Source organism: Mustela lutreola, chromosome 4 (genome assembly GCF_030435805.1).
Source record: "Mustela lutreola isolate mMusLut2 chromosome 4, mMusLut2.pri, whole genome shotgun sequence".
Lineage (NCBI taxonomy): Eukaryota > Metazoa > Chordata > Mammalia > Carnivora > Mustelidae > Mustela > Mustela lutreola.
This window is the reverse complement of record NC_081293.1, coordinates 35,515,435-35,527,971: the sequence shown is the minus strand read 5'-3', so window position 1 is coordinate 35,527,971 and position 12,537 is coordinate 35,515,435. Positions and strand designations below refer to the sequence as shown.

Sequence of the window (12,537 nt, the reverse complement as noted above, 5' to 3'; positions counted from 1 at the left end):
GGATAAGAATATGTGGTATGGGTAGTATGTGTAATGCCCGAGCTCTCCCCTTTCCCAGATTCCCCTTAATGGGTGCTAGGAGTGTTACCAGAAGATGGCCTTCAGCTGTCAGCCCTCTGTGGGGATTGCCCTGGCTGAGGAAATTGTCTCTCCCAAGGTCGCAACTCCTTTCAGGGGCAGCCCACATCGAGTGACTGGTCAACAAGGGGTTTAAAGGCCTGAACTCCCAATTCAGAGCAGCCAGAAGGGCCTTCCAGCTCCAGAGCTCTACGTGGGGTGGCCGATGCCTTCGCTGGGTTTTAACTTCAATGTCTCGTTCTATCCTGTCCGGCTTCCTTCTCCTCCCTTCCCCAGGAGTTCGTCCCAAGACCTGTCCCTAAGAAACATCTTGCAGTGTTAATCTCCCCCTCAGAGACTGCTCCTGAGGGAGCCCAACCTGTGACATAAAAGTACCCTCCTCAAAGTTGGGGGGCTCAGGGGTAGGGAAGGAACAAATGAAACAAGATGGGATCAGGAGGGAGACAAACCAAAGGAGACTCTTAATCTCACAAAACAAACTGAGGGTTGCCGGGGGAGGGGGGTTAGGGAGAGGGTGGTGGGGTTATGGACATTGGGGAGGGTATGGGCTGGGTGAGTGCTGTGAAATGTGTAAGCCTGATGATTCACAGACCTGTACCCCTGGGGCTAATAATACATTATATGTTAATTTTTTTAAAAAATTTTTTTAAAAAGTACCCTCCTCAGAGGGTATCCCTTAGAAATAAATGTCATTACACATAAAGCACTTCACAGAGTATGTGTACATAGAAAGTGAATAGAGCCATTTGCTACTGTTACTGAGGTGTTTTCTTACAAAGTTATCAGCATCTGCAATACTCTTCTCCCCCCAGCCATAAAAGGCACATTGCAGTGGCTTGAGTTTATCTTCCATACATTGTAATAAATACCAATGAAGTTAACAGGTTTGTCTTAGGTGACAAGAAAAGAAAGAAATGTATTTCTGATCTATTTGATTCTTCTGGAATCCCTCATTCTTTATTGTCAGAGGAGCATTTTTGTGTTTGCAAACTGACTTTTAAAACCTTCTCTATTTATATACATATATATTTTATTTTTTAATTGAGAAAAGGCAGAAATGTACTGTATTTTTATTAGGTTGAGATTTACATACATCTTCTGACAAAGACTTCTTTATGACAGAAATTCACATTTATTGAGTCTTCTGAGATGAGAGGAAACACATATCCTGAGCTTAGTCCATTCTGTTCAGAAATAGTTCTTGTAACCAGAGGGCTGGATATTAAGCTCATTTTGTTGCTGCGTCTTATTTTTCTAGCTCATTCATAAGTAAAATAGAGATGAAACTTTTCCCATAAAACTAAAGATCCTAAAAACAAGAATAACCAGAGTGCTTTCATTCTTGAAGGCAATAAATAGAAGTCCACCTGAAGCTCAACTTGAAAAACAAATGTTATCCCAAAAAATCAGGTTCAACATTAGATTAGACCACACTCGAACACATCAGTGGCGGGGCGGGGGGGTGGGGAGTGAAAAAAAAAAAAAAAAAACTATGACTCTTCAAAGAGCAGTAGTTGCATAATGTGATTACCAGCCAAGTATACAACGTATACAACAAATGACTATATTCCTCTTCCAATTGGAAAACCAAAATGGTTTTGATCCTGAATGCCTGTATTTTTCAAATATTATTCCCTGACACAAAGCCTTCACAGGGCGAACAGTTTTGCAAATAATCATCAAAAGAAGTTCCCTCTATCCCCTGTTCAGCACAGGTTCCGGGCTGTTTGTTTCATATAGACCCATGTCCATTTGAAGGCTTTTGGGAGACTCCAAGTCACTATTCATGGCATTGGGGTCCATGCCTTCCCTCCAATGGGCACCTCATTTCTCAACCATGTATTGAATAAATTGGGACTGCCTGGCGTAAAGTTTGAGTTGATCATTGATGTCTACCCATTTCACTTTCTGGGTATCATCACCAGCTTCCAGATGAAGACAGTCAGTTATCTCACCTGTATCATCGTGGTAGTTCACAGCCTCTGTCTCCATTCACGAGTTATCTGTGTTGCGGGGATCATCCATGTAACCTTTATAGACACCAAGTGTTACTGATCGAATAGTTTGTGCAGCTGTTTCTCCAGCTCCGAAGTCTTTGCTCTAGATTTCTATAAGGAGTTCATGGCTTCCTCCCCAAATTCTGTCTTCAGTATGGTACTAATTTTCTCTCCTGGCTCCACCATTTCCCCTGGGATGGTCCATTCTCCACAGTCCTTCCTTTTGATGGCTACAAATTGCAGGACAATCCTCTTAGAAGCAGGATGGATAATTTTCTTCCCCTTGCTATCATTTTTCCACTTAGTTAAGATGGGATCTGCAGCCTAATTGGGACCCCACCACCCTCTGCCCACCAGCACTGGCCAACCTGCGGGATTTCTATGCCTGCCATTCTCCACCTCATACAAACCATTTTGGCTCCTTCTTTCAACATGCCCACCCTCCTCATTGAATTTAGAAGAGAAGTTCCTGTCACCCACCAGAGGGTCTGCCCACATGGACCAGGTCAAGACAGAACTGGCTGTGTACTGGACAGGCTTGTACTCCAGCCACTCAGCCTGCCAGCTTACTTTCTTGTCCGGGACCTGGCTTCCCTCCACTTTGGAACCAGGGTATGGAGAGGTCCTGGTCTTCTTGTGGGGGTTCTCAGCAGCGGCCTTTGAATCTGACATGATGAAGCTTGGAGGAAACCCACCTGAGGAAGGCGGGTTCCAACCAGCGGAGATGTTGGGGCAGCTGCTGGGCCTGCAGGCCACAGAGGCCAAGGTCACGGACAGAGACACCATGGCTAACCACTTTGCCAGGCGTTCCCTGTTGCGCAGCCGGTGGGGGTTTCGGTGGAGCTCAGGGATACAGAACCACGTGTGGAACCAACTGCAAATGGGGGTCACGTGGACGGGGGGGCGTACCCCACCACCCCAGCCATGCAAGCCTTTTCATTTTACACTGAAAGGTTTTGACATATGGAAGGGCTTCCAGATGCCAAGTGCTAGGGTTGAGAACATCGCCCAAACACCTCCAACAAAATTAGCATCCAACGACAGCAAAAGTGCTTTCATGCTTACCGAGGTATTAGCCATTAGGGATAGATTTAGTTCCCTAGGTCCAGAACCACAGTTTTGGAGAGGGAAGAATGAATGTACTGGGGGTGGCAGATGAGGTGGTTGGCAGATGGGTAGAGGGGGAACACAAAATGCCTTGTCTGGGATGATCAAAACCCTAGTGAGTGCAACCTCAGGGGAGGAAGAGAGCTCACTTGGTACACAGAACATGGTCCTTGTGGGAAATCCATGATGCACAAGATATGGGAGATGGTTCAAATCTTGGGTCCACCATCTACTCACCAAATGGCGTGGGCAAATTGCTTCATCTTTCTCTTCAAAGAAGAATTGGCTACAGCATGCCAGGAGCTGTGTTAAGCACAGAAGATTCTATTGAGGTCTGGACCTCATGACCTCTGCTCTTAAAGGATTCCAGTGGTAGAACTAACACTGGAAGGGCAGGGCCCTGGACTCCTTAAGAGCAGAACACAATCCAGTTCAATCCCAGCATCCCCTCCTTCCCTGGGACCTTCTTGGGCTAAGTTACTTAAACTCACTTCAGAATCCTCATGTGTAACATGAAATAATAATATCCATCTCATAGGGTTGTGCTGACAATTAAGTGGGATATTACACGTGAGTCTGTTTGACAGAATTTAGCCCACTGTATGCACTCAGACATGCTACTTGTCATTACTCTAATTATCATTACCTTTTTGACCCTGCACCTTGAAAATAGCAGGACAGTTGCAATAATTATGGGAATTGAGCAGCTCAGATATGAGGTCAGAATTAAACAACCTACGATTTCTCTGTGTAGAGAAATTCAGGCCGAGAAATAATGGCATCTCTATCCTAAAATGATAAATAATGAGCAGAAGAGGCACTAGCTAAGTCATTATATCCAAGAAAACAAACCCTAGGGAAGGATATCTTAACATGAAACAGATAGTTTTAGAACAAATGGAATACTGTATATACTCTAATTGAAACCCAAAGGATATTTAGCATTTCCTACAGGTTGTTCTATGTTACACCAGTCCCATAAGTGATTTGATGGTCAAACATGTTTGGGAAATTCTACATATTTCACCACCCTCCCTTAGAAATTCAGGGTTCACATTACTGTTTGACAGATCCTATGAATTCCGGTAAAAACAAACCGACCAAGCCTAAACTATTTGATTCTGTTTCACTTAGTAATTTTCAGATTACATGACCAGAGAATGCTTTGTTTATGCAATCATTGGTATTATTTTAGGAACACATCTCCTTAACTTCAGAAAAGTTTCAAAATGTGTACATGTGTGTTTGAGGGTAGGTCGCTAACCATTTGAAGTTATCACCCTCACAATGCAAGGCAGCTGTTGAAAAGTCATTCATCACCCTCTTAAAGAAACCTAAGCTAAATGTGCCAGGACTCCAGAAGGCTTGAAACCCAGAAATAACTGGAATTATTGGGAACAAAAAGTAGAAAAGGACTAACAGCATAGAAATGTGATACCTGGCCATCATCAACCATTGTCATCATTATCATTGTCGAAAATTTGCTGTGTGCACTGTGCAAAGAACTGCTAGGAAAGAAAGATGATTATTAAGAGATATAGTCCCAGGTCTATAAGTTGTGTCTTTCTATGCTTGCATTGATTTTCAATTGTGGGATTCTTATTCCTCTGAGTCTCCTGGAGATGTAGTAGGAAAACCACTGATGTGAGAATGTAAACATGTTGGAAGAAGACACTTATAAATTCCTCATATAATTATTTCCAGTCATCATAATATAACTCATAAGAAACAAATGAAGCAGGAGTCTTTCGGCTGGTTCTAGCTTTCCACCACCATGGGCTATGTAACTTTGTACCTGACACTCGGCTTCTCTGAGTCTTAGTATATCATGATGAAAAGAATCAGTTGGCCTCTGTTAGCTGCTAAAGTCCTTCCAGCTTTAACATTTTATGATTCTAGGATCTTTGAAAATCTCATTATTGGAAGGCCAAGATCGATTTTTGCTCTGAATCAAAAAAAAAACAACAACAACAACCAAATAAACAAACAAAAAAAACAAACCAAAACCCCTGCAGATGTTCAAATATAAACAACAAGATGCTCGGGGTGGGGGTTGGGGGCAAGAGACACTTGAGGAAAGCAAGGGAGCAGGGAAGGCCTGGTATGTCCAGTACAACGCAGAAATACAGTGAGCCAAAGATGATTTCACAGAACACCTACCCAGAAAGGGACATTAAAACTAGTAATGAAAGGTTTTGCTTGTTTTTACTATCATCAAAGAGAAGAAAGTTAAATCAGACCATTAGATGATCAAGGTGCAAAAGGTACCCAAAGGGAAAGAAATGAAGTATGATAGTTGAGACCAAAAGAATGATTTGCTGGGAAGCCACTGGGGAAACTCTCTTTTCTAAATTGTCATCCAAAGCAGAAAAACAAACAGCTCTCGACAGAGAATGTTCTGGTCCATGCAGGAGAAAGCCCTGAAGGAATTTTAAGCACAATCAGAGAACAAATCTTTGGTCTACCGCTATGAACTCTTTTTGGGCCAGAGATGGCCTGCGTGATTCCCGTTTTATCAAGAATATTATGGAAGGCAGAGTGGGGATGGAGAGGACCAGGCTGATTACAGGACCCCAGGAGTGCAATAACCCCTAATCATCCTTCTAGCCTCTCTTTGGGAAGCAGAAACAAGTGGTATCCGCAAAATTGGATTACTATAAATTATCCATCTCTTCCTAAAGTGATGTTAAAGCTCAACTTGTTGGTGCCTGGGTGGCTCAGAGGGTTAAAGCCTCTGCTTTTGGTTCAGGTCATGATCTCAGGGTCCTGGGATTGAGTCCCACATCGGGCTCTCTGCTCAACAGGAAGCCTGCTTCCCTTCCTCTCCCTCTGCCTGCCTCTCTGCCTACTTGTGATCTCTGTCTGTCAAATAAATAAATAAAATCTTAAAAAAAAAAAAAAAGCTCAACTTCTGAAAAAAATCAGGAAGGAAAGCAATGAAGAGCTTTTCTCTTCGCTTTAAGGTGATAATACTGATAAATAATAATAATAATAATAAAATAATTACCATTTACTAAGTGCTCTCTGTGTACTGGTCTGTGGCACACTGGTCAATGAGTGATCAAGGTATTGGGTCATTAGTCTGGTTTTGAAGTCAAAGAGAAAAATGGGACAGTGATTAACTTTTTTTAAGATTAAAGAAAACTGCCTTTTAAGAAGTGACTTAGGCAGGATAATTAATGCAGCCATATATAGAATGGGGGCCATCTACAATTTAGCCTAAGAAATCTGAAGTAAAATGTGTAACAATGAGAGTCAAATAAGCTTTATTTATAGGAGAGGTAAGTTTCCGTGTGTGTGGTGTGATGTGAAGGTGTTAGGAAAGTCCAGCTGGCCCCCCAAAAATGGCTTCCTGACCCTCTTAAAATACTTCCTGGATTTACACCATTAAAATAACCCCCTTTGAATGCAGTTTGTATTGTAAAATACACATTTATTTCACATTCAGCTGTTGTAATGCTTTCTGGAGAATTAATGGAGCAGGCCAACAACTAGCTAAGGATGTCAACCGAGGAGACAAAGATTTGGAGAGGAGGAGGAACCCTTTCAAGGACGTGTGTGTGTGTGTGTGTGTGTGTGTGTGTGTGTGTGGCATCGCTCCAGTCAGTTCAGTAGCCGTGGGAGCCTGCTCGACCCCAGATCCTGAGCTAGGTCCCAGAGATGAAAGGGTAAGTCAAGGGGGAGTTCATTGCCTCAAGAAGCTTACAGTCCAGAAAGTGAACTACATGAAACTCATGGGGAGTTCTGAAATGTGGAAACAGAGACTCAGGAAGGAAAGGTGGAGGGGCAAAGAAGAGTCTCTTCCATCACAAGATATTGAAGGCTTGGGCAATGGGTTAAAGGAAGACATCTTTTTGGTCCCAGGGAACTCCCCCAAGGAACCATCCAAACTGAAGCTGGTAGGTTTCCCACTCAGTAGACTACAGGATTTGATTCAATGATTCTTTTTCATTCTTTGAAATTTAGATTAGTCAAATTTGACTATCTCAGAGCTCTTAAGCTAGATTGCTGCCTCCTTCTGCCAGAACTCCACTATCCGCAGTCCATCCTGATTGTACAGTGGGATCGCTGAGGCCGGCGTTAGAGCGGGCAGCAGGGGAGGGAGAGGAACAGCAAGTGGGAGCCTAATGGAGAACTTCTTTAAATGGCAAACCGGAGGAGCACCATGTTTTCAGATGACATTCAACGAGCCCCCTAAGACATAGCTTCTAGGAATGGAGAGAACACTCAATTATAGCCAAAAAGATTTGGGAACAAGTTCTGACTCTGGTAAATACCGGCTAGCAGGATAGCCATGGGAAATCCTAATAATATACACCTCTATTTATGGGAGACTGACTACATGCCAGGCACTGTGCTTTGTGTTTTACCCGTAAAAACACTGAATTCTCATGACGACCCACTGGGGTAGATTCTCTCATTTCCTATTTTATAGAGGAGAAATCTTAAACACAGATAAGTTCAAGGTCATATAATCTCACATGTGTCAAAGCAGGCATTTGAACACAGGTAGTCAAACTCGAATGTCTGCATTTAGCTACTGTCATATTCCAGTTACCTAAGTCTGTTAGGCCTCAAGTCATTCACTTTAAAAATGGACGTGTTGGGCCAGACAATGTCTTGACTTCTTTCTGGCTTTAGAACATTACAATTCTAATTACATGAATTATACTCACACTCAGTATTCTTAAGGTTAATCTGTGTTTCTGAGTAGTCTGTCTTAGAGAACTGAAATGTAAAGGCAAATATCTGAAACCCAGTCTTAGATCCCAGCTGTACCTTTTGTTCAGTCAAACTGGACCATATTAGTCACTGTTCCACCAAAAAGGCCTTTCCTCAATCTCTATTTATTGAATTCTACCCACCTTTTCAAAAGCCAGATAAAATGCCAAGTTAGAGCGCAGATCTATTAGGCTGTTGGGGGTTGAGATTTGGGAGGAATATTTGAGCTAGTGGAAGGAAAAGACGTAGGGTTAGGAAGAGGAAAGGGTGGAGGGAGACACTCACAGATGCAGAAAGCTAAGAGCAGTGATGTTGGTGACCTGCACCAGCAAAGCCTTCCTTCCGACGGGCAATAGTGAAGCCACCAAAGTTATATTCACCGTCGCCCAGCTAGTGGGTAAGGTGAAGATGAAATGACATCCCACATGTTAAATATCTAGCACGATGTCTGGAGGGGACCATAGTTCCAAATTCCATGGCTTACCATAGGAATCTGCTCCTCTCCTTCATGCTGAAGAAGGCTTCATCCTGCCCAGGAAGGAGTAGGACAAACCGAGGTGAGCAGAGACTCCAGGGAGAAAAGAGAAGTTAGGAGGATGTCTACTAGAACAGGAAGAAAAAAATGAGAACTAGAGAATAAGAGAGAAAAAAAAGAAATATAAGGGAATTATAGTAGAAAAGAGGACAGAAGAATAGAAGCAAAAAGTGCAAAAGGGGAACAGAGGGAGGAAGGGAGTTCTGGGGCTTAGAAAGAAAGTTTGTTCTGCTCCTGCAGAATCCCAGAGTCCCAGAGGTAAGCAGATGCCTCGCCCAAGCTTGGAACGCCAGTGGCTTGCCACTGTGCTCTCTATTCCACCTCCTTTTCCTACTCTGCTCTGACCCCTGCCTGCTCTCTGTCGTCTTGTCCACTGGCTTCTGCTTTCTACCACTGGGTGGCCCTGGAGGGTGGGAGGAAGAAACCAGGGGATTCCTCTGATTTGGGAGGGACCTCCGGCAGTCATTGTTACTTCCTTCACGGCTCCAGCTCTCACTGGGCAAGACCTTCTTGGTTCTGGCAGCTTCTTCCCTTTGTCCCCTGAGCCCTAGGGGAGGAGGTGCATCCAGCAGTTGCTAATCTCAGGATTGCCTCACCTTCCTCTGGTGGCACTTCCAGTTCTCTCAGCACCTTTGTACCTAATTCGTAGCAATAAATCATCACTATTGAACTGCCTGGGAATGAAAACGTTCACTTGGATTTACCCTTAGAGTTTAAAGACAGCCTTCCCAGTGGGACTGGAAGCAGTGAATCTAAAGAGAGAAAGAAATCTAGCCATCCCAAGAGTCAGGAAGGGTCTGGGTCTACTTCCACAGGGTTTGACTCAGAGTTGAGGGACTCTTAGCCTAGGAATTATCTGTAAAATGAATGAGTTCATGGCCATTCGTGTCTATTCCTCCATGATTGACCATACTCACTTTAATCACCTTGAGCCTGAGCTTAAGGAACATCTCAGTTTTATTCCCCCAAGGGTTATCAAGTGCCCATTATGAGTAGAGATGGCACATAGCTAAGTGTGGTGGGGAAGAACACAAAGACACAGGCAGAAATGGAGGGCAGTTTCAGTTTTTGGAAGTGTCTGCTTTTTTCTGAGTTTGCAGACTATCAGGAGACCCTCTTGATAGAGACTCTCTTGAGTTTTTTTCAGTACAGACAGAGCTGCAGACACTCAGTGACGGTTTTATTCTTACAGTGTTCATCTCTCCCATCCCCAGGGCCATGTTGAAACCAGGCTCTTGTTTTTAAAGAATCCGCAGACTAGTAGGGGCACAGAGTGGGCACCTGACTGAGCCAGACTGATGCCAACCGCAAGAGGTGGATTCTGCACGGGGTTCGGGGAGACGGCACAGAGATGGTAGGAGACGCTAGACAAGCTGAGCCTACGAGGGTTTGACAAGCTGAGGGACCTTCGGGGTTTTCTGGGGTTTGGGCAGAGAACAGAACAGGATCAAAATCAGTCTTGAAAGAACAGAGGCATCTAAGGTGTTGTCTACAGGTAAGGGTTTTGGGGGTGAGGGTTGGGCAGTGAATGGGAGACAGTGAAGGGGAGACAGCCATGGATCCGAGACTAAGGAATTGGGGTTTGAGGCCAGGGGAGTCATCTGGGATCTTAGGCATCATGCGGCAAGGTCACTTCTGGTATGGCAACCTGAATCCTGCGTGAGGACAGAATACAAGCAGAGAAGCTGGAGGCCGGGAAGAAACCGAGCCCCCAGAGAGAGAGAGCTTGTAGAGGAAGGTTCGGCTTGACCATCGCCGAAGGGGCACATTGAGCTGCGGCTTTCTGTCCATTCAAGGGCAAGCTTCCTCCGTCTGTTGGGGGGTGGGGGGGAGTGCCCCTTTTACGGCTGAATGAGACGAAGTCTCCAGCCTCCGAAGTTTCGAATTTCTCCTTGCCAAGGTCGCGCCACTACAGGTGGGCGATCGCGAGCCTTGGGCCCACGAGTGGCTCTACGGCCGCCCCCGGTGGCCGCTGCTGCTCGTCCCCTCCAGGCCCGGGCGCCGCCGCGGGCCGTGCCGGGCAGGGCGCTCCGGGAGCTGCGCGGCGGCTGCTCGAGGAGGCCTGGCGGGCGGCGGCGAGAGGCTGTGCCCCAGTTTGTGTCCAATCAGGGAGTGCGGGCTGTGCCCCGAGCCGGGCAGCAATGCGTAAACAAACCCACGGCAACTCCTCCGCCCCCTCGGCGCGCTCGCCCCGCGCCCGCCGCCGCCGCCGCCGCCGCCGGCTCCGTCTCCTCGCGCCCGCCCGCCGGGCCGGCCCCCCCCACCCGCCCGCGCCGCTCGCACCCCCGCTGCCCCGCCCCGCCCCCGCCGGCGCGGGCTCCCTCACCTACCGCCCCACGCGCGCGCGCTCGCGCACCACGCGCCCCGCGCGGCCCACCCGGATCGTGGCCTCCGGAGAGCTAGGTAAGGGCGATGCGCGGGGACCCGGGCGCCTCTCCCGCCCGGCGCGGCCCGGGGAAGTTTCTGGCGTCGCCGCTTTCCGCCGGGCCAGGGGTGGGGGCGGAGGGGGAAGGCCCCCGGCGCCGGGAGAGCCTGGCGGGCGGGAGGGGGCCGCCCGGCGCCCGGGGGGTCACAAGTTGCCCACGCTGACATTGGCGCGGGCTGGCGGGCTGCGCGGCGGGGCGGGCGTCGCGCGGAGAGGGGCTGGAGGCGCGGCGGGGCCGGGCGCGGTGCGGGCGAGGGGAGGGCCCCGAGGAACTTTCTCCTCCCCAGAGGGGCTCCTTTCAGCCCCGGCCGCGGCCCCGCCTCGGGAGCAGCCGGCTCCGGGCTGGAGGGAGACCATGAAATGTGTTTGAAGAAGCTGACGCAGTTTGTGACGCTCGCGGCTTCCTGACGGGGACCGGCAGGAGCAGCGCCTTCTGCGAGGAGGGACGAGCCGGGGCGGCGCTCGGGCCCTTCCCCCGCCCTGGAGCCGCGCGCCCCGGCGCCTAGTTCGGGGGCCGCGGGCTTTGGGCGCGAGCATCCAGCCCGGGCCGGGAGACTGGCCCCGGCAGCGCGCGTCGCTTCCGTTTTGATTAGCTCGGGTTATTATATAAGATGTCACGGAGAGGGAAGGGGCGAGCGGGAGGCGCGTTGGCGAGGGTGCGTCGGCCTTCGTCGGGTGGCGGGGAGGGGCGAGAGGCAGGGCCGGGCGGGGACCCACCTGTGCGCCCTCCGCGCCCCCTGCGGGCGCCGCTGGCGCGCGTGCTGGGGGCCGGGGGGCCGGGGGCCGGGAGGGACGGGCGGACGTGTCCGCCGCTCCCCTCCCGGCCCCAGAAACACTTGGGCAGCGGCCGAAGCATGTTGCTGTTTCCTCTCCGCCGCCTGGCCTGGGTCTACACGTTTCTGGCTCCAGGCATTCGTACTTTGAAACATTTGTTTAATATTAAGGAAGCTGCGTGTGCGGCGGTCATAGTACGCCCGGAACGTGTGGCCGTGAGCTCCAGGGCGGTGAATGAATCATCGCCCGCGGACCGGGCGCCGATGATTCATGCGGGGTACACACGCGCGCGTACTCGCGGTGTGCCTCTGACCCAGGGACAGCCGCCCTTCTGCAGCGATGACGCCTGGAGGGGCGGGGGAGAGTTCATGCAAAAGAACGGCGGCTTGTTTTTCCCCTTCTTACACAATTTGGGGGAACTTTGGGGTGTCAGGTACCCCAGATTTCCCGAATCTTGCTTCCCGTTCTTGGAAGGGTTGCAGGATTACACCTGGCTGCATTAATGAGTCGGTGGAGGAGCGCTGATTCGCAGCGATGCTGGGTCTTGTCTCATTCAGAATTTGGTTGGTGTCAAGTGAGGTATTGGGTTCTGAAGCAGTCCTTCTAGTAATCGCCTGTGGTTAAGTACCGCTAAAGTAATTAGCAAAAACTTTAAAAGTTAGTGGATCTTAAAATAAAAACAAGTGGCTCCTAAGCAGGAGACTTAAAGATTTAGGCTTTGGGGTGTGTGTGTGTGTGTGTGTGTGTGTGTGTTTTACGCCAAATCCAAAAAGGAACTTAGTTTGCCATTAATACAGAACTTTTAACCACTGTGACCACACTTAAAGACTAACTTGACTCATTCCCACCTCACTCCACATTTGTAGGATTAAGAGTACAGTTTTCTTATCATTCAGTAC

At 48.3% G+C, this 12,537-nt stretch overlaps 2 protein-coding genes across 6 annotated transcripts in view; one reads left to right on the top strand and one right to left on the bottom strand.

Annotated features, from left to right (window-relative positions):
* Positions 1-1,136: 1,136 nt before the first annotated feature.
* LOC131828663 (ADP-ribose pyrophosphatase, mitochondrial-like) lies at positions 1,137-11,279 on the bottom strand. Of its 5 annotated transcripts, none has more exons than XR_009352533.1 (5): positions 8,389-9,312; positions 3,420-3,485; positions 2,646-2,820; positions 2,034-2,305; positions 1,137-1,387 (listed from the first exon to the last, which is right to left on the bottom strand). XR_009352533.1 is itself a non-coding variant. In XM_059169480.1 (5 exons), exons 2-5 carry the CDS (start codon positions 4,629-4,631, stop codon positions 2,225-2,227), a joined length of 333 nt encoding a protein of 110 aa, XP_059025463.1. In that variant the 5' UTR covers positions 4,632-4,690; positions 8,389-9,317; the 3' UTR covers positions 1,573-2,224. The 5 variants fall into 5 exon arrangements, 3 of the variants coding, with proteins under 3 accessions (XP_059025463.1, XP_059025464.1, XP_059025462.1); XM_059169480.1 differs by lacking the exon at positions 1,137-1,387 and adding an exon at positions 4,621-4,690 and having other exon boundaries at positions 1,573-2,305; positions 8,389-9,317; XM_059169481.1 differs by lacking the exon at positions 1,137-1,387 and adding an exon at positions 4,621-4,687 and having other exon boundaries at positions 1,573-2,305; positions 8,389-9,317.
* Positions 10,710-12,537, top strand: part of PCGF5 (polycomb group ring finger 5) — a 130,025-nt gene continuing 128,197 nt past the window's right edge. Inside the window, exon 1 of the mRNA XM_059169477.1 lies at positions 10,710-10,842. The gene's annotated coding sequence lies outside the window, so the exon portion shown is untranslated. The remainder of the gene's footprint in view (positions 10,843-12,537) is intronic.

Bases quoted from the DNA above. Each gene is read 5' to 3' on its own strand.
- LOC131828663 (XM_059169479.1), bottom strand. From the start codon at position 8,414: ATGAAGGAGAGGAGCAGATTCCTATG. The intron at 3,486-8,388 runs GTAAGCCATGGA...TGCTTAACACAG, and splicing joins GAGAGGAGCAGATTCCTATG to CTCCTGGCATGCTGTAGCCA. The intron at 2,821-3,419 runs GTGAGTAGATGG...TGTGGCCTGCAG, and splicing joins CAATTTGCCCACGCCATTTG to GCCCAGCAGCTGCCCCAACA.